The sequence below is a fragment of the Macrobrachium nipponense genome, chromosome 30 (genome assembly GCF_015104395.2).
Source record: "Macrobrachium nipponense isolate FS-2020 chromosome 30, ASM1510439v2, whole genome shotgun sequence".
In the NCBI taxonomy this organism is placed as follows: Eukaryota; Metazoa; Arthropoda; class Malacostraca; order Decapoda; family Palaemonidae; genus Macrobrachium; species Macrobrachium nipponense.
In genome coordinates, this window is record NC_087218.1 from 41,769,889 (window position 1) to 41,792,458 (window position 22,570).

Sequence of the window (22,570 nt, forward strand, 5' to 3'; positions counted from 1 at the left end):
TCAATTTCAACACTGAACTAGGGCCTAGTGAAAACAAATGATAGCTTTGTGTTTGGTTTATGAGGAAACCTTCCAAACATACTAGAAAAGAAGAGAGAAAAATAACAACGTTTAGGTCAGAAATACCATATGAAGAGTACTTCTAAAGCCTAAGAATCTGATAACTACTACTAACCTCTTGTTACTTGAAATTATTTTTTTCTTCTCTGTTTCTAGTTAACATTGAAGTGCCCCTCTTTCTAGTTGTGAGCAACTAGCCCAGTGTTCTTGCTTAATAGTTGAAACGGCCAAACAATCACTGAGAATTGTAACTTAATAGCTTAGGTAAGGGATTGTATTTGCCGGTAATCCTACAGTTTAGCTAGGGGTCCAAATTCACTGTTCTCTTGGGTATGCTGAGGCTACTACCTACTAACTAGTAGTACCTACCTATTTTCTTTTCCAATAGGTAGCTAGCCTAGCCTACTATGTTCTTGAATTTTGTAGTGTTTTGGCAGCTGTTGCAGAAACTAGGTAGCCTAGGTACTCTGTTTCCCTTAACCCTTAGGTAGAACCAAGTCAAAGGCTACGTTACATTGTAGAGACTTCAGTTTCAGGGTGAAGATAACCAAAATCAAGGAAATACACCATATGTAGGGAAGAATAGGCCTAATGGTTCGTGTGTGTAGCCTAACAAGTAGCTAACAGTTGCATGACATGTAGTCTAGACTAACCTAAAGTATGATTATGTGGTATACAGTGGCATTGGTACCCTAATTGCAGTGATAGCAAACATCATAACTTATCCCTCCCAAACTTAACTTGATAAGTCAGGTGAGAGAACATTTGAACAATGTGCACCAAGACTACTAGTATAGGCTACAACAAAATACCATCAGAAATGAAGATCATACAAGATGAGAGCAAATTTAAAAAAGAACTAATGACTCTAATATTCTGCAGGAGCTACGATACTGACGAGAAAACACTAAAAGACGCATAAAATATAAGAAGCAACTTATTTTGAAAACGTACAAGGACCAGCCAGAGAGGGAATCACTCTTGTGGAAGGCTGTACATAGGCTAATACCAAACAAAAGTGAACAAAGTAAAATTGCAGACTAGGCTACTTTGGTGTACTACCACAGCCTTTTAGCTCAGTAACTACCAGTTTACGTGCAAAATGGGTGCCATGTTAAGTACCTACCCCATGGAGATAAAGGTAAATGTGTAAACAAAAGATGGTAAATAGTATCATAAACACTGAGAGACATTATCAAACCAAAGGTGGTAAATATCTTGGTTGGCAACAGGCTGTAATCAGTCTGGAGTTTTACCTTTTAATATAGCAAAGGGTGCCAGATCTTAGTGATTAAGGAGGCAAAATCCAACCCTCTCCTATGCATCTACATAAAAGATGCAGATATTACTGTGATACCTCTAATGTTTAACCAGATACAGCACTTGCATTTTACTTAATGGCTAGGATATGTTGTGCCTTATCATTTATTGATGGTGCAAACCACATATCGTATTTGTATATTTTCCCCTCTCCTTCCAACAGTTATGAAGATACCTCAAGTAACCAAGGTCGTTTTGTAGGGAGAAAGGTAGAAAATACAAAAAGTATAATATAATCAGTCAATGACCACGGTCAATAAAGAATTAAAAGTAACAAGGACTGTTATATGCTGGCATCATAACCTAACCCTAGGTGCTGGGCCCTCATCTAGCCCCAAGGGAGGGTAAACCATTGTCTAAACCATTTTTTATACATTCAACTTACCTGTCAGATATATACATAGCTATTGACTCCGTCGCGCCGACAGAATTTCGAATTTCGCGCACACGCTACAGGTAGGTCAGGGATCCATCGCGCCGCCGCTGGGTGGCGGGAATAGGAACCCATTCCCGTTTCCATCAGATTTTTTCTGTCGGCCATACTGGCAACATCGTTGTTGGTATCTCCGGCTGGATTTCGTTTTTGGATACAATTGATCATCGTTTTGGACCCTTTGGTGACGTATTGGTTTCGGATCGTTGTACTGGATACGCTTTTGTGGATCGTTATTTGGATTTTGGCTTGGAATTTTCATCATGATGTCTGATTCTGGAAGTGTGGTGAGAATGTGTGTGAATGAATGGGTGCAAGGTGAGAATGCCGAAAGCTTCGGTTGATCCTCACACTGTATGTAAAAGATGCAGGAAGTATGAATGCTCGATGGATAACACTTGTCATGAATGTGAGAGTTTGAGTGCTGAAGGGTGGAAGTCTCTAACTTCTTATTTAAGGAAATTAGAGAAAGACCGGTTAAGGAAGTCATCTTCCAAAACCAAGCCTAGCTCTCAATCTTCAAGTGGTTTGGTGAGTAATATTGTACCCTCCTCTAACATTATGAACGCTCCTTGTAATATTTCAGGTCATTCTCCGAATGCAGATCCTACGGACTCTGCTTCGGAGATAGCAAGCCTTAAAGCTGCGCTTATGAAAATGGAGCGTAAAATGGCTGCCATAGAAGGTAAAGCAAAGTAGTGCTGTGGAAAGTGATGTGAATTTCCCCAGTGAAGTGGAGGAGGCGTCTGATTGGCTTCACAACGCTCCAGGCCTAGACCTCTTTCAAGCTCCAAGCCCAGAGGAGAAGGAATGTCGAAAGCCTTACGGGAGGTTATGGAGGATCCCCACCAGTCAGACGTCTCTTCGGCAGAGTCTGTAACGTCACAGACTGCCAGAGAAACGCATTAGAAAAAGCGTTCTACGTGAATGTTTTCGTCATCGGAGAATTCCTCACCTAAAAGGGGATGGAGGATCAGCGGATCGTTCTCGTCCCTTGAAGAGGGATCTGGGAAGAATCGGGCATAAACTCGAGTCCGAACGTTTTTCGGAGGACTCCCCGACAGAGAATAAGAAAGCAAAGGTTTTGGCTTCTCCCGATAAGTGTGGGAATGGAGAAAGAAGGCTCTCTCCTCTCGTTTAGACCAGAGAGAAGAAACGACGAAGATAATAAAAGATATGCAAGAGTCTATTGCTTCTCTAGTCGGGTTGGGGTTCTTTCGAGAGATCCTCCAAGAAGAAAGGATGTTAATCTTCCTGTGAAGAAGTCAAAAAAAAACAAAAACCCTTACTATCAACCTCCAGAAAAGAAGATTCTTCTTCGGATGAAGGGTCTATTTTTCACGACCCGCGACTTTCGGGCGCGAGCGCAGCCACGTTCCGACGCGCGAGGCGCCAGCCAGGCGTGAAGCGCCAGCCGAGCGCGAGCGCCAGGCAGGCGCAGCGCCAGTCAGACCGCAAAGAGCTAACACGTAAGCGCGAGGCTCCAATCAGGCGCGACGCGGCAACCAGGCCCTATCCGACATCGCAGGAGACGACTAGGCGCGGAAGCTGGCCAGGCGCGAGGAGCCAGCCGCGCGTGAGAATTCCTACAAGCAGGAAGAGACAATCAGGCGCGAGGCGCCATCCAGGAGCGTAGCGCCAGCCAGACGAGAAGCGCCAGCCAGGCGCGAATCGCCACCAGGCGCGAAGAGCCAGCCAGGCGCAATGCGACAGACTGCCAGAAGCCTACCGGCGAGAAGCGCTAGCCAGGCGCGAGACGCCACGGCCGCGACGACATACAGGCGCGAAGAGCATACAGGCGCGAGGCGCCAGGCGGCCGCGAGACATTACAGGCGGAAGAGAGCATACAGGCGCGACTGCCAGCCAGACGGGACGCGAACATAGACGCCGCGAAGCGCCAACCAGGCGTGAAGCGCGAGTTGAGCGCGAGCGCCAGCCGCGCAAGAGGAGCCAGCGAGGCGCGAAGCGCTAGCCGAGCGTGAGGCGCCAGCCGCGCGAGAAGATTCAACCAAGCGCGAAGCGCCAGTCAGGCGCAAGGCGCCAGCTGATCATGAAGAGCGGCAAGAGCGAGAAGTGATAAGGGGTAATAGAAGATCTTTCTTTTCATGTAATGTCTTCGGGATAGCGAGTCTCCTACAAGTAGAAACCCTAATGCAAGGAAGCAACCTGGTACATCGAAGGTTACGGTTTCAACCTCCATGTCTCAGGATGTTTTGGTAGATAAGAAAGGGAGAACTTCTAGATCTGTCAGTCTCTCTCCTTCTAGGAGTATTTCTCCTATAGGGAATATGTCTACGGACAAGAATCTAATAAAAGAGCTCGCTCTCCTTCTAGGATGGAGTTGGATGAGGTGTCGGAGGAAGAAACCCCGAACAATGAGGGGGTATCTAACTACAAAGTGTTAGCCTCTCTTCTCCTACAAGAATTTGGAGACTCTCTAAGCCCTGCAGCTCCTCCTTCCCCGAGATCTCTATTTTCCAGTACGAAGGTTCCTAATCGTCTTCGTATTTAAAATGAACCAGCCATATCAATGAAGAAGGCTATTCAATCTTTATTTAAATAATTGGATGAAGGTGAAGAAGGAAGCTCAGAAGACAGTTTTTGCACTCCTCCATGTAAGCTCGGAGGTGAGGAGGGGAATATGGTACAGGACAGAGGAAGCGATGGGGCTTATGCTTCCATCTTCCGCGGAGGCAGATTTTTCAAGCTTGGTTGAAGCATCGAGAAGACATGCTTTGAATACAGCTAAAGCATATTGGAGCATGTCAGAATTGGATCAACACCTCAAGGGACTTTTCCATGTACTAGAAGTTTTTAACTTCTTGGATTGGTCCCTTGGAGTGCTGGCCAAGAAGGCAAATGAACCAGATGTTTTAGAACCTGAAGTTTTACATTGCATTTTATCCTGTATGGATAAGGCGGTTCAGGATGGATCGGGAGAATTGTCTTCTCTATTTGGAGCAGGAGTAGTGAAGAAGAGATCATTATTTGGTTCATTTCTAACCGAAGCGGTTTTCTCCTTCGCAAAGGTCAGCCCTGTTATACGCTCTCTCTCGGATCACCTTTTCCCTTCGACGCTTGGTGAAGGAGATTTCAAAGTCTCTTGCTGAAAAGGCAACCCAAGACTTATTAGTTCAATCTTCCAAGAAATCAAGACCAACAGTACCAGTAGCGAAGAAGACTACTCGTACTCCGGTATGCCCTTTCGGAGAGGTTCCACCTCTCGTCCTCCAACGAAAAGGAAGACAGCAGAAAAGCGAGGAAGGTCCTCCTTTAGATCTTTAAGAAATCAAAGTAGCAGCAAGGTCCTCCAAACATCTGTAGGGGCCAGGCTCCTAAACTTCGTAGGGGAATGGAAGATAAGGGAAGCCGACCCTTGGACGCTAGCAGTCTTGTTGGGGAAAGGTTACATTATACCTTTTCAGGACAGACCACCTTTTGTCGAATTCCCCAAAGGAACTGTCGGCGAAGTACAAGGACCCTGTTCTGAGGGAGACACTTCTTTCAGATGGTGATAGGAATGAAGGGACAAAGAGGCAATAGAAGAGGTTCAGGATCCTTCCTCTCCGGGGTTTTACAACCGCCTGTTTTTAGTTCCAAAGGCATCCGGGGGATGGAGGCCAGTCTTGGACGTGAGCATTCTGAACAAATATGTGGAAAAGAAAAAGTTCTCGATGGAGACTTCTGCCTCGGTACTTTCAGCCCTGCGAAGAGGAGACTGGATGGTCTCTCTAGACCTACAAGATGCATATTTTCACGTTCCTATTCACCGTCATCAAAGAAGTATCTCAGGTTTGTGATTCAAGGGAAAAGTCTACCAGTTCAGGGCCTTGTGCTTCGGCCTCTCCACGGCGCCACAGGTATTTACGTACCTGATGCGGAACGTAGCCAGATGGCTACACCTGGAAGGCATAAGCGTCTCTCTGTACCTAGACGATTGGCTGATAAGAGCAAAATCCCAGGAACAATGTTTGGAGGATCTGAAGAAAACATTAGAATTGACAAAGGAATTAGGACTTCTCGTGAATCTCGAGAAATCGCAGATGACCCCCAGTCAGGACATAGTCTATTTGGGGATTCAGATGAATTCTCGGGATTTTCGGGTTTTTCCGGTCCCAAGAAAGGATTCTTCGGGGGATTCAGAAAGTTACATCCTTCCTAAAGAAAGACAGGAGTTCAGCCAGGGAGTGGCTGAGCTTCTAGGGACTCTTTCTTCCCTGGAACAATTTGTATCCCTAGGAAGACTTCATCTAAGGCCTCTACAATTCTTCCTAAAGAGATCTTGGACTTGGAAGAAGGGCCATCTGTCGGACACGTTTCCGGTAACATTAGAGGTGAAGAAACACCTAAAGTGGTGGCTGCTCCCACTCAAAAGAGAACAAGGGAGTGTCCCTAGAGGTTCGGAACCCAAACCCAATCTTGTTCTCAGACGCTTCAGAAACGGGATGGGAGCGACTCTAGGGGCAGAGAAGTCTCTGGCAAATGGAAGAAAGAACAAAAGAGATTGGCATATAAATGCCAAAGAACTATATGCAGTGTTTCTGGCATTAAAATTCTTCGAGTCAGAAGTAGAAATCAAGTGATTCAAGTCAACGCAGACAACACTACGGCGTTGGCTTACATCAAAAAACAGGGGGGGACGCACTCGTTTTCCCTATTCGAGATAACGAAGGAGCTGTTGTCATGGACGGAGGAGAGGAATATTACCCTCCTGACCAGATTTGTGAAAGGGGAAAGAATATCAGAGCAGACAGGCTCAGCAGGACGAAACAAGTTCTCCCCACGGAGTGGACTCTGCACGAGCAAGTCTGCCAAAGTCTGTGGAACCTGTGGGGGAGGACCGCAGATAGATTTGTTTGCGACGTTCCTGTCAAAGAGGATAGAGAACTTCTGCTCCTTAGTAGAAGACCCGAGAGCGATAGCGGTGGTTACCATGCTACTGGAGTGGTCGGGACTCGACGCTTACGCTTTCCCTCCATTCAAGTTGCTAGGAGTAGTGATGAAGAAGTTCGTAGCATCAACAGGGACGAGATTAACTCTCATCGCCCCGTTTTGGCCATCCCAAGATTGGTCACAGAGGTACAGGAATGGACAGTAGACTATCCAAGATCTCTTCCAAACAGGATAGATCTTCTCAGACAACCCCACTTCAAGAGGTTCCATCAAAACCTCCCCGCTCTCGCTCTGACTGCCTTTCGACTATCGAAAGTTTGGTCAGAGCGAGAGGCTTTTCAAGCAAGGCTTCGAAAGCAATTGCTAGAGCCCGGAGATCGTCAACTATCCGGGTCTATCAATCGAAGTGGGATGTATTTAGAAGATGGTGTAGGAAGAATAAGCTGTCCTCCTCCGATACCTCTGTGACCAATATAGCAGATTTTCTGTTATTCCTGAGAGAGGAATCCAATCTGTCCGTAGCTACAATAAAGGGATACCGAAGTATGCTCTCAGCGGTATTTAGAATAGAGGCTTAAACTTGGCAGAGGATAGAGATTTGCACGATCTCTAAGATCGTTCGAGACGTCAAAATCTATATCCTCTACTCCGCCAAGTTGGAATCTGGATGTTGTGCTCAAATTCCTTACATCGGAAAAACAAAAATTGAACCTCCCGACCGTGCCTCGTTCAGGGATTGGACGAGAAAGTGTGTGTTTCTCATAGCCTTAGCGACGGCTAAGAGAATAAGTGAAATCCATGCCCTAGATTCTCGGTGGGTTTTAAGAAAGACGCAGCCATCTGTTCTTTCAACTCTGTTTTTAGCAACAAAAAATGAGAACCCTTCGAAACCATGGCCAAGGAGTTTTGAGAGGTGAAAAGTCTTTCAAACTTAATGGAGACGAAATTGAAAGAACTTTATGCCCGGTTAGAGCTCTTAAGTTCTATCTTAAAAAGAAAGAAGAGTTGAAGGCATGTAAACAGAGTCTATGGTGCGCAGTTCGGGACACGAAAAGACCAATGGTCCAAGAATGCGCTAGCGTATTTATTAGAAGTGTGATTATGGAAGCTCATAGCGATTGTGCGAGGATTCCTTTAAATTATTACGAGTTAAAGCTCATGAGGTAAGAGCAGTGGCAACATCATTATCATTCCAAAAGAATATGTCCATGAAAAAGGACATTATTAATGCGACCTATTGGAGATGCAATCGGTATTTGCATCCCACTATCTTTAGGATGTTAAAAATTACCTACGACAAGTGCTTCTCTCTAGTCCTTTTGTGTCTGCGGGATACAGTGCTGGGACTGAGGACACATACCGATCCTTAAACTTTTATGAAAGTCTAATACTTCCATACCATACTGGTGGGATGGGCTCTAACTTCTTACCTGACGGCTAGTTTGTTGCACAGGCGACCACGGCCCTTGTTTAGTAAGGAACTTTGAGTTTATCTTACAGGATAGGCTTGGATAAAAAACGGTGTCTTTGATTACGGAGATCTCCACTATTGAGGCAGTTTTTGTTACTATTGGTAAAAGTGCTTGGTGTCGCACAGGCGGGCCAATAGTCCCTTGCTAGTAAGGAACTAGAATGTGCCTTTTAAACGGTTCGTAGGATTAAAGACATTTTGTCTAAATTCGTACAGGGACCTCTCCTTTTAAGACAGTATCAGGATTTTCTGCTGACAAGAGTGCTTGGGCCCAGCACAGGCGGGGCTTTTTGGTGCTTTTGACAGTATGAGAATGTGCATAGGTCTTTACAAGCGAGGTAGTACAAATGGAATTAGCCTATTTTGTTTATTTTTTTTTTATTTTTTATTTATTTTTTCATAAAGAATTAGGTGTAAAATATTGTGATTGAGTTTTTTGGTTGTTTGCAAGGGAGTCCAGGGATGACTTCTTGCAATCTTAGATACAACATTTGGTTAGGTTAAGGTGATCAGGATCGGGATTGTGCCTTAGAAAAAAAAGGTTTCTTGTCATATAGTGGATTGAAAACCTTTGACATAGCCCTTATAGGATCGGCCCAGTCCAAGTAACTTGGACAAGACCCCTTTGGCAGACCTACAAGAAACTCTTGCAATAGATCAATATCTCGCTGAGCTCTTGAGACTAAGCAGACTCCTGGGCATTACCATGAACGTCTTCAGTCTAAACCGGTAGGAACCAAGGTTTATGTTTTATTATCCTACAAACGATTGTTGTGTTTTCCTGTTAAATCAGTTATTAGCTGTCTTTACCCTCCTCCAATGGTGTGAATCAGCTATGTATATATCTGACAGGTAAGTTGAATGTATAAAAATGATATTTGTTATGATACAATAAAGTTTTTTACATACTTACCTGGCAGATATATACAATTAAAACTACCCACCCCCAGCCTCCCCTCAGGAGACAGATGGTGTAGAAAAAATCTGATGGAAAACGGGAATGGGTTCATATTCCCGCCAACCCAGCGGCGGCGCGGTGGATCACCTGACCTACCTGTAGCGTGTGCAGCGAAATTCGAAATTCTGTGGCGGCGCGACGGAGTCAATAGCATAATTATATATCTGCAGGTAAGTATGTATAAACTTTATTGTATTCCTAACATAAAATCATTTTTAAAAAACATTACGTATTAGATATGTATTAGAGTTTTTATGCTGTGATCTCAAGTTGCCTTAACATGTTAAGTAGGAGACTCCTGCTCAAATCTGTTGCAAATTTATTTTCACAAAGATATTTACAGATGAATAGTTACCTACTTGGATTATTAACATAAATAATCCAACCAAGGTATATTATTAAAGATTGGGGAATAATATATGGGCCATTTACATTAGTTTTCTATGGCTGTTGAAAGTCACCCTAAGGGTGACTAAGGTGCACCCCAAGGTATTGGTGATTTTGGATGTTATGTACATATAGTATATTATAAAGTAGAAAAAAGTATTGATAATCTATTATTTTGGCCTCCTGCATGGTATTAAATCTTTATTAATACTGTGCTGTACTCCCAAATACAAAGATGAGGAATAAAAAAAAAGTCAAATGCATCCAAATTCACCCCAGTTTACAGTGGTGTTGGCTAGCATAGTGAAGTGTACTAATTTTACATTTGTGCACTTTGAGAGAACATATTTTTACATTGCCATAAAACTTTTGTATCCCAAAGACACAAAAAGAAGCATGTATAATTTTCAGTGCTTTAGGTCAGGTTAGTCAAGGGGTCCCATTGGGAAGTAACCTGTCTCTGATCAGTTTAAGACCCAGTGCCTTTGGCCGGAATATATCCCTGTTTTCAGTGAATATGCATTTTTATTTTGGAAACTCAACCAAGATCTCTGAGTTGCAGGGTCCCTCTTAACTCAAAATTTTTGGACTCCCGGGAGAATTAAGGTTGGTTCAAATTGTTTGAAAATATACCGGAAAAATCATCTTTCAACGGATTTGGTTTTTTTGTGTGTGTTTGTCAAATATTTGGGTGGTAATAGTGTGGCGACTTCCAGGAGTTTTTAAGTTGAACATTTTAATTTTCTTATTACAGTTGCATTTTCCTTTCAGACATAAAGTATTGGTACACATAAAAAGGGACACCAGATTTTACATATACCATTTGATTATCCATACTGTATGATAAATGCAACACATTTCCTGAAATAGTTTACAATTAAGTGTGGTAACTTGAAACATGTAACATAATGCTTGATCTTGATAAGACATAGTGTCTGTAAAATTATTTTATTATTGCTGTTGGAATCTCATTGAAAATCAACATCATTTTTTATTTACAGGAATTTGGAATTTCTATCAAGTTGACAAATAGGTTGGATAGTGCATGGAAGCCTCATGTACTTATGCACAATGTTGCAGTATATGAGAGTATGCCATAGAAGTATAAGGCCTGTTTTTCATAAAAGGCTGATTAGCAGTGCAGCACATGTTGATTATGTGCAGGGCCAGTCACCTTCTCCGAAAATTCGTGAATATTTCTATTATATAGATCATCAAGGAATGGTAAGTACTTTGTATTATTTTTTATATATTTAAGTTCAAATAGACTCATTCAATAGAATATTGACTTGCCAACCCGTCTATATTTATTACAACCCCATTTAATCATATGCTGTATTGCCTTTTCTCCTTGCAGCACAGAACATTTGCAGCATCTTGTCCCATTCAGGATGCCAGTGCCTTTCTTGCACATGCCCAGTCCTACACTGATGACACCCCTATCATCACTAATCATACTTCCTTGTGTCTTTTAAGTAATAATTTTGTCGGTCATCCTAACACTAGTGCCACTCTGAATGGCTCTCTCTACATTGTCTGTATGTTTTCAAGTCATTCTCTCTTATCTTTTGCTCTTTTTGTTATTTTCTAGAAGACTGATATACCTTTTGAGACATTAATCAAATCCTTGTTGTCTGCGTCTCTTCAGATACGGTTTCTAGAAATGCAGAATGCTTTGACATTCAGTGGCATTATATTTCAATCTGCAACAAGTAGGTATTGCCCACAAATCCCTTGTTTTCAGTGTATCCAGTTACTATATATAGTTTTTACAAAGCTTAAAAGATAAGATACTAATTCTATAAGAACAGATCCTTTTGGCTGTCCTGGTGAGTCAAGATGTGTAGAATTATGGTCTGGTTAAATTTCTTGCTTATAAAAGAGCTCCATATTATCATTGCTTACTAATTGAAAAATAGTGTCATGCTGTGTAGCTGCAAGCATGAAGGATGAAGTATGCTTTGATCATGTATTAGGTTGTGACCTTTCAGTCACATCTTGAAAACATAAGGCTCATTAGAAGGTTGTCATCTTAAGTGAGGGTGAATAATTGAGCAGAACAAAGTTAAAGCTAGACAGCTTGGTTGGGAGAGATGGAAAGAAAATGGATAAAAAGTAATTGGAGGAAATTAATACAAATAAGTACTGTAATTAAAAGAAAACTGCATAAGGCTCACTAAAACCCCCTTCCACTGTGAAAGGGCAATTAAGAGATTTATTGTATCTCACTATAGTTCACTATTGAAAAAAAGTTTGGAAATTCAGGTCTGGTAAAAGCTTATAAAATCAGGTATATGTTACAAGAAGCATGTTTTTAATAAAAATTTATGGTACGTATCTGTGTGTATTTGATAGCAATCTTTCTATCTCAGATAACTGCTCTGTTGCATAGGTTTGAATAATGTAAATAAAATCTTGGAGTGGTTAGTGATAAAATAAGGATTAGTCACTTCTTGAATTATACAATATAAGACAAACCTGTTAGTGGATTTTTTACTTGCAATGCATTACTTTTTTTACTGTCACTTATATGTATATAAGAAATTGTTCTTGCTTTATCAGTAAAGTTGATTTTTCATTATATAATTACCCGGTGGTTACATATAGCTGTCGTATCCTGACGTCACGGCAGAATTTGAAATTCGCGGTAGCGCTAATGGTTTTGACAGGTGATCCCTCTACTCCCTCCCGCCCTCTACCGGGTGGGTACCGGGAAACCTTTGGCCAACAACAAACTCAGAAGTTCCGCCGTCGACGTAACACGTTCCTTCGCCTGGTTTGGAATTTGGGATTTGATCATCTTGGTTTTCTCCTTTTGGTGATGTACCTTGAGTTTACTGATCTTTTTGCTAGCGCTATAGTTATGGTGATATTGTTGTCCTTTTTAGGAATTATTTTGAATTCTTCACGATGTCCTGACACCGATCTATTTCAGTATGGGGTGGGGTAGTAGTGGGTTGTAAGACTAGACTTCTTAAAAAGCTTCACTGATCCTCATTCTACTTGTGTTAGTTGTAGGGGACGTGAATGTTCTTTTGAGAATACGTGTTAAGAATGTAAGTCTCTAACCACTCTCAGGAGTGAAGGCACTGGGAAAAAGTATATGAAGAAAAGTTAGAAAAAGATAGAATCAGAAAGGCTTCACAGAGATCTTTTCTTCTAAGTCAGTGAGTAGCCAGGATATTCTCTGATTCTTGTTAATCCTGTTCATATTAACCCCCGTAGTGGTTTCTCCTGCCTCGACTCTGTATCTCCCGACCCGATCCCGATCCCGTGTCAGGTTATTACGAGTCCCGATATGGACTCGAAATTTGTCTCTTTCTCACCACTATGCAGAAAAAATGGGTGAGACAGTGCAAGAAGTGGTAGTTTAAGTGTGATAAATTACTTAGTGCAAGTGTAGTGGAGGAGGTTGTTCGGCCCAAGTGCGTTCTCTAGGTCTAGGGCCATGTCAAAATTCCCCAGATCCTGGGATAGAGGCATGCCGAAAACCGAAGGGAGGTGAGCGGGATCTGCTCCCAAGCAGCTGCCCCCTCAAGCTATGCTGTAGCCAATATCCCAGGATGCTGTCGCTCAACACCTTGGAAAGGTGTTGTGAGGAAGTGTTTTTCGTCAAGCGACTCTAGTTTCAGATGTTTTCCTCTTATAGAGGTTTGGCGTATAAGACTTTCTAGACCGCTGAAAAGGTCTCGCGATGTTTTCGCCTGCTGAGGTTCCCAAGAAGGTGGTGGCGGCTGCCGAACCTTCTTTTTGTAGTTTTTGGGAGGAGCCTGAAGCCTTTTTCTCCGGCGGTTTCGATTTATCGCCCGTCTCTCATAGAAGTGGAGAAGCCGAAAAAACACACCACTCCTTCGGGGCCTTCTCCGGAGCCTCCTCAAGCGATAAACTCTGCGGCTCCAGACGTGTTTTGTGGATCATCCTTCTACTCCTCCCCCACGCCGCCTTCTACGTCAGTGATCCTCAACCTTCGGTGTTTTTGAACAGATGAATGCCAAGTTAGGCAGTATTTTTGAGGCTTTTTGGCAAGTCTCTTTTGTCCCCGAATGTGCTCCCGGACCGCCTTACATCTTCCGCAGACTACTGTGCAGTCCTCTTCGCAGGCTCCTTTTCAGTCGCCTCTTCAGCTCAAACCTCTCCATGTGACTCCTCTTCAGACGGCCGCTTCAGGCGCTGGTCGGACTCCTTTTCCTGACTCCGTCTATGCGCCACGTCAGCTCTCGCGCGAGCGCCAGCTCAAGCCGCCAGCGCGGCCCGCCAGCTCAGCCGCCCAATGCAGCGACAAGCTCAGCCGCCCCGGATTCGTCTCAGCACAGGCTCAGACGTCTTTCTCCTGCTTTCTCGCACCCTCCTCGGGCGCATCAGGGTGTGACTTCGCCGAACAGGATTCCTCTTCCGATGGAATGTTCGCCAGTTTTTTTCGTCAAGGGAAGCTTCGGATTTGGAGGAAGAAGGAGAAGTACTTACAGAAAAGACAAGCAATTTGTCGGGTATAGCCTCCTTTTAAGATCCTTCGTTGACAACTTGGAGATTCTTTTGCGCCTTCCGTTCCCAGTTTCTCCTAGTTCGCAGTGGAAAAAAGACAGTAAGCCCTGACTCTCGTTCTCGTTCACGCGTCTCGTCCTCTTGATTTCGGCTAAGAAAGCTATCTAGAAAGTTAACGCTTGGCTTTTGGAGAAGAGGGAACGGGAAAATGTTTTTTTTGTCTTCCCCCTTCGAGACTTTTTGTCAAGGAGTGTGTCTGGGGTATGACACTGGAGAAGTTTTTTCCCTCGGTGTGACTGCCTCCGCTCAGGGAGACCTTTTTCTAGTCTCGTGGACTCTTCCCGTAGAGCGGCCCCTTAATACTGCTAAGATTTTCTTTTCGGCAAATGAAACTGGAGCATCTTTGCAAGAGTTTTTTCCGTGTTTTGAAGTTGTTAGCTTCCTGGATTGGGGCCATTGCTTCGCTGGCCAGGAAAGTAAAGTCATTTGGACTTTCGGAGGAGCAGTTGAAGGAATTTGCCTCGGTACTGGATTGTATCGATAAAGGGTATCTGTGATGGGCTTCGGAGCTCGCTGCCATTTTTCGCATCTGGAGTGTGAAGAGAGACAGATTTGGTGCTCCTTCTTGTCAAAGGGGTCCTCATCGAACCAGAAGTCTGCCTTGTCTCTTCTCTCCTTTGGACAAGAACACCTTTTTCCGCAAGAGATTGTGAGCGAGATCGCTCAATCTTTAACACAGAAGCGACCCAGGATCTTTTATCACAGTCAGTGAAGAAGCCCAGGAAGATAGCTCCGGTTTTCTTTCTGCTTCTCGGAGTGCTCCCTCCCCGGAAGCATCCTAAACCATTTCGAGGAGAGCGCCCCGTTCGATCTTTTCTCCGGTTTCGTGGGAGAGGTAGAGCCTCGTCTAAAACCACTCCCTCTTCCATCAAGAAGTAGGCCCGTAGTCCTCCACACAGCAGTAGGGAGCCAGATTACACTTTTCTGGCAGACCTGGTTCATCTCGGAGCGGATCCTTGGACGGTCCGGTCCTGAAGGAAAGGATACACCATTCCGTTCATCAAAGCACCCCCCTCTCACAGAATTTCCTGTGAATTTGTCAGCTTTACTCGAAACTCAGAAAATTTGCCGCCCTCCATCAAGAAGTTTCTCGCCTTACTGGCAAAGAGGGCCATAGATTAGTGGACTCTCCGCAGGGACCAGGATTTTACAGTCGCCTTTTCTGGTAAAAGAAGGCCACGGGGGGTTGGAGAGCCGGGGTGCGTCAGTGCCCTGAACATCTTTGTCCTGAAGACGAGTTTTCTATGGAAACGACCCAGTCGGTATTAGCAGCGCTTCATCCACCTGGGATTGGATGGTTTCCCATAGACCTTCGGGACGCCTATTTTCATATTCCGATTCTTCGGAATCGAGAAGATTCTGAGATTCGTGTTTCCAGGGCCGCATTTATCGTTCGGGCCCTCTGCTTCGCCTGTCGACAGCATCCACAAGTGTTCACCAGAGTTCTGTCGTCAGTAGCAAAGTGGGCTTCATCTGGACGGGATACGAATCTCCATGTAATCTAGAGATGATTGGCTCTCAGGGCAAGGTCCAGACAGAAGTGTGTGGAGGACCTCCAAAAGACTTTAAGGCTGACGGACAGCCTAGGTTTGTTAGTAAACAAGGAAAAGTCATTTGCTGGAGAGGGAGGCTTCAAACCTTCGGACTCACCAGTGGTAGCTTACACTCCCCTGAAACCCCCCAAGAGGCGGCGCGAGCGCTAAACCACGCCCCCTTGGCTGGTTGCTATCAGAGACGAGCGGGTTGACTCGGCAAAAGTATCACATTTTGAAGTTGACTTCGGCATAGAAAGGTTCTCTTTTTTCCCTCCCGCTCTGCCCACTGCTAAAATATGAAGAGGCAAATTCTTTCCTACGTGGGATGTTTCATCGCTGAGTGACGACTAAGCGAAGAAGGAGAATGTAGACGTAACAAAAAAACGTCCACACTCGACTGCAGGGGGGAAGTGAATGCCTTCAAATTCTGATATCAAGTGAATATGTTACTCCAACAGAATCAAACTCTTTATGAAAAATTATTCAAGAAAGGGTAAGGTTTTTAAATTCTGTTTTTACAACGAAACCGCATATGAAAGCAGCAGAGTTAGAACTTATGACGTCACAAATGCAAATGGCGGCCCACATACGTAAGTTTGTTATTGTTTTGAATGGTTTTGGAGCAGCCAGTTCAGAACGTAGCGTAACTGCGTAAGTAGGCGTAAGCAAAGCATGTGCATGATTACTACATGAAAATAATGGTAGAAAACCAACTAAATGCTCCATTTATATATAACAGCTTTTTTTTTTTTTTATAACTAGGTATACAATACAAATTGCTTGCTTGACACATCAAAACCACGTAGCTTAATAGGTAGTAGGCTAGGCCACAGGTAAGTTAGGCTGTTCGAGTTCACGTTTCTCATTTTAAACCTATCGATGCTAGCCTAGGCCCTGGGGGGCGATCTACAAAGGGTTACATAGGAAGCAGGTCTAGATTATGTTAATAATAACAGATACATACCTTACATAGTCACTTAATAAGGCCCTGAAATTACCTAAGAGGGCTATTTGAGTCGTGAAACCCCCTTTGCTTGACTTCAGCCTTCTAGGTCCGCTGCTGTCCATATTTACGATACCTGTTGAATAAACACTTAATTAAAGGTTGGTAAAATAAATCACTGATATAAAACATTCAACTCGGCAGAAGTGGTTTCACCATGCTAAGAAGAATGAGGCTCCCCCTTCCTACTAACGCTCGAGACGATCACCTGAATTACCTGAAGTGCAAATTTTAGACTCTTTTCCTTTTTATAATATTAAGATGAAATGATTATGAAGATTTCAACCTTCTTACCTTCCATACAAAAACCCATTCCTTTCATATATTTCCACCAATTTCAAAGCTGAACCATCTTTTCATAGAGAAGGGAAAATTCAATTGAATAACTCACTAGTAGCATTAACTTTCAGTGAAGGCCATAGTGATAACATTTGATTAAATTCTTTGTAAGTAGTCAAAAATAAGGAGTTTTCAGACTTTTTTAAATTAATAAATACTCCAAAGTTGAATTTCTGGCCTGAAGTAAGATATTTGATGACACCCACAAGAGAAAATTTTCTATGACATAGAAAATATTAAGGAATAGTATTTCTGCCTTTCAAGGGCATGCGCACTGGCACACATAGTGGACCCTCCAAAGTAAATGACATTGAGTTCTTGTCCAAGATATTATTGGTCCCCTAAGGAAGAGCATAGACCTTATACAAAAATTTGATAAGGAATTTCAGAAGTAGGAGCACTTCCTAGATACCTCAAGGAAGAGATAAGAGATCTCATAATCAAAAGCAGACATTAAAGAAGTTTTGGAATTTAACTGAAGACCAAAAAACAGCCATTGCTGCCTGCTTTCGTAAGGGTCCCCTCCTCAGAGGAGGGGCAGCAAACTTCAGGGTAGGAAATTCAACTTTGGGGGCAGATTTCAGGGAAGAGGTTTCAGTTTCTTTTTTTTCTCAAAGGAACCCTAGCTTTAGATTCAAGTCTCAGCCGCTTAAAGAGGTAATAGGCGAGGTGGTACAGGGGGGGGGGGAGGTCCCAAAATGGACAGCGAATAGTTCAGGAGCCAGAGAAAGGAAATAAAAATAAATCATTCTCTATCCTAGAATTGAGCCTTGCTCCACACCAGGTCAAAGAGAGGTTTTTTCAGCACTAGTTTTTTTTTTATGCACCAGAGCACAATAAGCTTCACTCAGCGCCAGACCAAAGATGTTTTGCTCAGCACCAGAACATGAAGTTTTTCTCGGCACCAGTTGATAACGAGGTTCATCGGCACCAGTTGATAATGAGCTTTGCTCCGCACCAGTTAATAATGAGCTTTGCTCCGCACCAATTAATAATGAGCTTTTGCTCCGCACCAGTTTAATAATGAGCTTTGCTCTGCACCAGACCACCATGACATTGGGCCTAATGCTATAAATAAGGATAGAAGTCAAGAGACCTTGCCTTTGGACTCAAAACCCAATGAATAACTACTCCCAGAGCCCCCCAGCGAGTAGGATAGGTAAGTCATTACTAATGAACATTGATAGTTGGAGAAAGCTTCCTAATGCCTCTTTTGCTTGTAGATATCATGAAGGGGTGAGAATTCCATTTAATAATAAACTAAAAGGCCCAGCCCAAGATCATTAAAAAGGGTAGGTAAAGATAGATTTTATTCAACCTAACAAGCGGAAAATATTGGAAAGAGAATTGACAGACGCTAAAAACTAGGAGTCATAGAGCAGATCCCCAGAACTTCCTTTTACTTTCCAACCACATATTTTATAAATTAAAACCAGATGGAACAGTAAGACTAAAAAAAATCTTTGATTGAAGGTTCTTAACACCCATGATAAGAAAACCTTCCTTTACATGCTTAAGGCCAATACAATATTTCCCTATCTACATCTAAACTCTTGGGCCTGCAAACTAGATTTAAAAGATGCTTATTGGCACATTCCATTACATACAAGTAGCCAGAAATTTCTAACCTTCAAGCTAGGTAAAAGGAAGTTCAAATGGACTGTGGTACCCTTTGGACTAAAGCAGCTCCTTATATATTTTTCAAAGATAATGTACACGGTGATCAAGTATATTAGAACTACATACAACATCTTAATATTCAACTATCTTGATGACATTCTCATATTAGCAAAAAGATTATTTAAAATGTAAAATCACATTCAGTTAGTCATTAGGATATTGTCAGACTTAGGATGGAAAGGATCTCTTTTAAAAAATCTACAATTGAACCGGCTCAAAAAAAATTGAATTGAATTTTTTAGGAGTGCGTTACAATATGAGTAAGAAAAAATATGAATCCCATTCAGAAAAACATAGAGAAGTGTATCAAAGTTGGCCAAAGCTTTTCTCCAACTCTGTTAAATCTGGACCTTCACTCCTATCAGAGTTAATTGCCGAACCTAAATTTCAGTGCTTCCTATACAAGCTGGGGAAGATTCCATCTTAAATATCTCCACAGATAACCACCCAGTTATTTTAATTCAGGGTACAAAATCATTCCCACACTCCTTCAAAAAAATACCTAAAGCCATGGGAACTGAGACAAATGTACAGAGAGGTTAACATTCCGAAAACCACAAATAGATGCAGAACTTTTCACAGATGCTTCCAACCAGGGTTGGGGAGGAGCATTAGTAATAGCGGGTAAAATACTCTCAATAAATGGAACTTGGACACATGAAGAATCCTCCCTTCCATTAATGTAAGAGAGTTAGTTAGCGTGCTTCTATTCTATAGGAACACTTCCACTACAAGTATACAACAAAGTAGTCTTAATTCATGTAGATTCAAAGGTTACAAATTGTTGGCTAAGGAAGCAGGGTAGTATCAGAAACAAGGTAGCTCATGAACTTGTCAGGAAAATACTAAGTAACATGAAGGATCATAACATACAGATAAAGTTCCAGATGGATCAGGGAGGTAAGTAACACCATTGCAGACTCACTTTCCAGAGACCTGGGGGGTTCAATCCACACAGAAACTTGCCTCAGTGACAGTCTATTCTCCTTAATCTGCACCGACTTCAATTTCAACCCGGAAAATAGATCTGTTCTCAAATGGCTTCAATACTAAGTGCAAAAAGTTTTGTTTCATCTCTTCCAAACCAAACCAAAAAAAGCCATCAGCAAGAATGCACTTACGATTAGCTGGAAGGGACCAACACCTCTCGCATGCCTTTCCACAGGATTCTTACTACACAAAGTAGCGTGGAAATCTAAAAGAATGCAATAATAACATGCTTTTCTGTACCATATCGCAGGGGACCAGAACCATGGATTCCATTAGTGAGTCAGTTTCGAAGCAGCACAAACTATATACTGTGAAGATAGAAGACTACCCAGATAGTTCTCAAGGACTGTATCTCACCCTCAGCAAAGCTCCAATCAACTTTGATCGCCTTCAAAATTTAAAGGACCAGCTCCCAAATGTCTTTTTCCTTTCCTCCTGAGTTTGCACCAAAATTGCTATCAGCTTGAGGGACAGCTCCATGCACAATTTTTTTTTTTATGAAAACCTGTATAAACATTTTTAAAAGTTTCATTCATAAGGAGTTATGGAAGCGACAACAAATTCCCCCTGTTAGCAATTATTTTGTTTTATTTTGTTTTTCAATCACCTTATAGACAAGGGACTGGCCTTACAATACCCTGAAGAGCTACAGAGTCAGCTTTAGGTCCTATATTGTCAGGATATTTCCCAGGTTACTGTCTTGCAGAAGACAATATGTCAAAGCAATGATATCGGGGGTGAATAGAAGGAAGCCGAGCAACACTCACCAGTTCCCTGGCTGGGATCTAGGACAAAGTAAGTTTCGTTTCTCAACAACACAAGAGATAACTCTACCTTACTACTGACACAGAAAACCTTATTTCTAGTAGCCTTAGCTTGCCCTTTAAGAGCAAATCAATTTAACAATCTCTGCATTTCCAGGAGCACCTTCACCCCAGAACACATTGTCCTACGGAACCACCCTTCCTTCATGGCCAAAAACCAAAAGAACAACTACACACCAATAGAGATCAGCTTTGTTTAGAAAGCTTCTAACAGACCAAAAATATGTCCAGTCAGACAATTGAACTTCTATTTGGAATACACAAAACAAAGTCTGTAGGGAAAGAAACATAGACAGGAAAGACCACATATGGCTAGATGAACACTTCAAGATAATGTCTTTACAAAAAATGAGACAACTTTTTAGGGAGTGCATTTTCAGAGCCGACCCAAATGCAACTAAACAGTCAACTAATTTCCACTCTATAAGGGGTCAAAGCTTCATCAAGACTGCTATACAATGGTATATCTTTACAAGAAATCATGTCCAGAATGAATTGGAGAAGCGACTCTGTGCTTCAGCTCTTACTATTGCTCTCCTCGGCTTACAGGGTGCTTTCGATGCTGTGTCCGCTGGACTTCATCTTCAAGCCCCTGAAGCATCGGCCTAGCTACCACTGGTGAGTCCGGAAGTTGAAGCCTCCCTCTCCAGAACTGTAAGTTTACTTGTGAACGAAGGTTCTGGAGTGGGAGGTGAGACCTTCCGGACTCAAGGTCTGGGTCACCCTCCAACCCTTCCCCCGGGAGCCGAGGAGACCATGTAACTATGGAGAGGATATTCTAACAAACTTCATAATCCAACAGAGTAGGTTATATATACAAGAATACATACATACAATCACTATTATTCCAGAGAAAACAAACTAACTGCAATCTTTCATTATTTATTTCAACCGAAACAGCACAAGAAGATTGACCTTACTAGTAAAAAGACCTTTGTGTTCAACAAATTTGCACCTTCACAGTAATTTCTTCATAACTTGAACAGCCTAAGGTAAGCTCAACCACTTCTGTGTTAGTTTTTGTGCTTTAACAACTTCAAAAATGTGACTACTTTTTGCCGAGTCAACCCGCTCGTCTCTGATAGCACCGCCCAAGGGGGCATGGTTTAGCGCTCGCGCCGCCTCTTGGGTGGTTTCAGGGGAGTGTGTAAGCTACCACTGGTGAGTCCGGAAGGTCTCACCTCCCACTCCAGAACCTTCGTTTCACAAGTAAACTTACAGGTCTCACTCCTTCTCAGGAGATAGTTTTATTTAGGAGTGAGACTGAATTCAGTTCTTTTTCAGGCTTTTCCGTCTCTCCAAAGGATCGACTCTTGCCTGAACAAGATAGACGAATTTTCTCGTCAGACAAACTTGCTCGGCGAATCATGGATGAGCCCTTTAGGAACCTTGGCCTCAATAGAGCAATTTGTAAGTCTGGGCAGGCTCAACATGAGACCACTTCAATTTTACTTGAAGCAGAAGTGGCAAAGGAAGAATTCCCAGACTCCTTCGTGTTCCCCATCTCGGAAGGAATCAAACAGGACCTCCTTTGGTGGAAATCAGAAGGAAGGCTAGAGGAAGGCTTGTCTCTAAGCCAGTTGAGCCCCAACCTTACGCTTTTGTCAGACGCATCGGACAAAGGGTGGGGAGCTACTCTGGGGAGACAAGGAAGTGTCGGGACTTGGCAGATTCATCAGAGAAGCTGGCACATAAATCTAAAAGAGTTGAAGGCGATTCATTTGGCTCTAATGCACTTCAAGACAGAGGTAAGAGGGAAAGTAGTGCTGGTTCAAGCAGACAACACCACGGCTCTCTCTTACATAAAAAAACAGGGGGGGACACAACTCGTTCTCTCTGTGTTGAGGCAGCGAGAGACCTACTCATTTGGGCGAAAGAGAACAAGGTTGTCTTGAGCACAAGATTTTATTCAATGCTCGAAGAATGTAAAGGCGGACATTCTCAGCAGGAGAGGACAAGTCCTCTCCACAGAGTGGACGTTACATCCTCAAATATGCAAGAAGCTTTGGGGGATTTGGGGATGTCCTCAGTTGGATCTCTTCGCCACAAACAAGACAGCTCGTCTACCACTGTATTGCTCCCCAGTTCCAGACGAGGAGGCGTTTACAGTGGATGCCATGCTTCTGGACTGGTCA

At 43.0% G+C, this 22,570-nt stretch overlaps 1 protein-coding gene across 2 annotated transcripts in view; it reads left to right on the forward strand.

The window, feature by feature from the left end:
* Nucleotides 1-166: 166 nt before the first annotated feature.
* Nucleotides 167-22,570, forward strand: part of LOC135202469 (UPF0598 protein CG30010-like) — a 55,302-nt gene continuing 32,898 nt past the window's right edge. Inside the window, exons 1-2 of one of the 2 annotated variants that reach the window (XM_064231877.1) lie at nt 167-324; nt 10,524-10,746. In XM_064231877.1, coding sequence (XP_064087947.1) covers nt 10,579-10,746 — 168 coding nt within the window. In that variant the 5' untranslated portion in view covers nt 167-324; nt 10,524-10,578. Of the gene's footprint in view, nt 325-10,001; nt 10,129-10,523; nt 10,747-22,570 lie in introns of those variants that run through there. The other variant, XM_064231878.1, reaches the window with a different exon arrangement.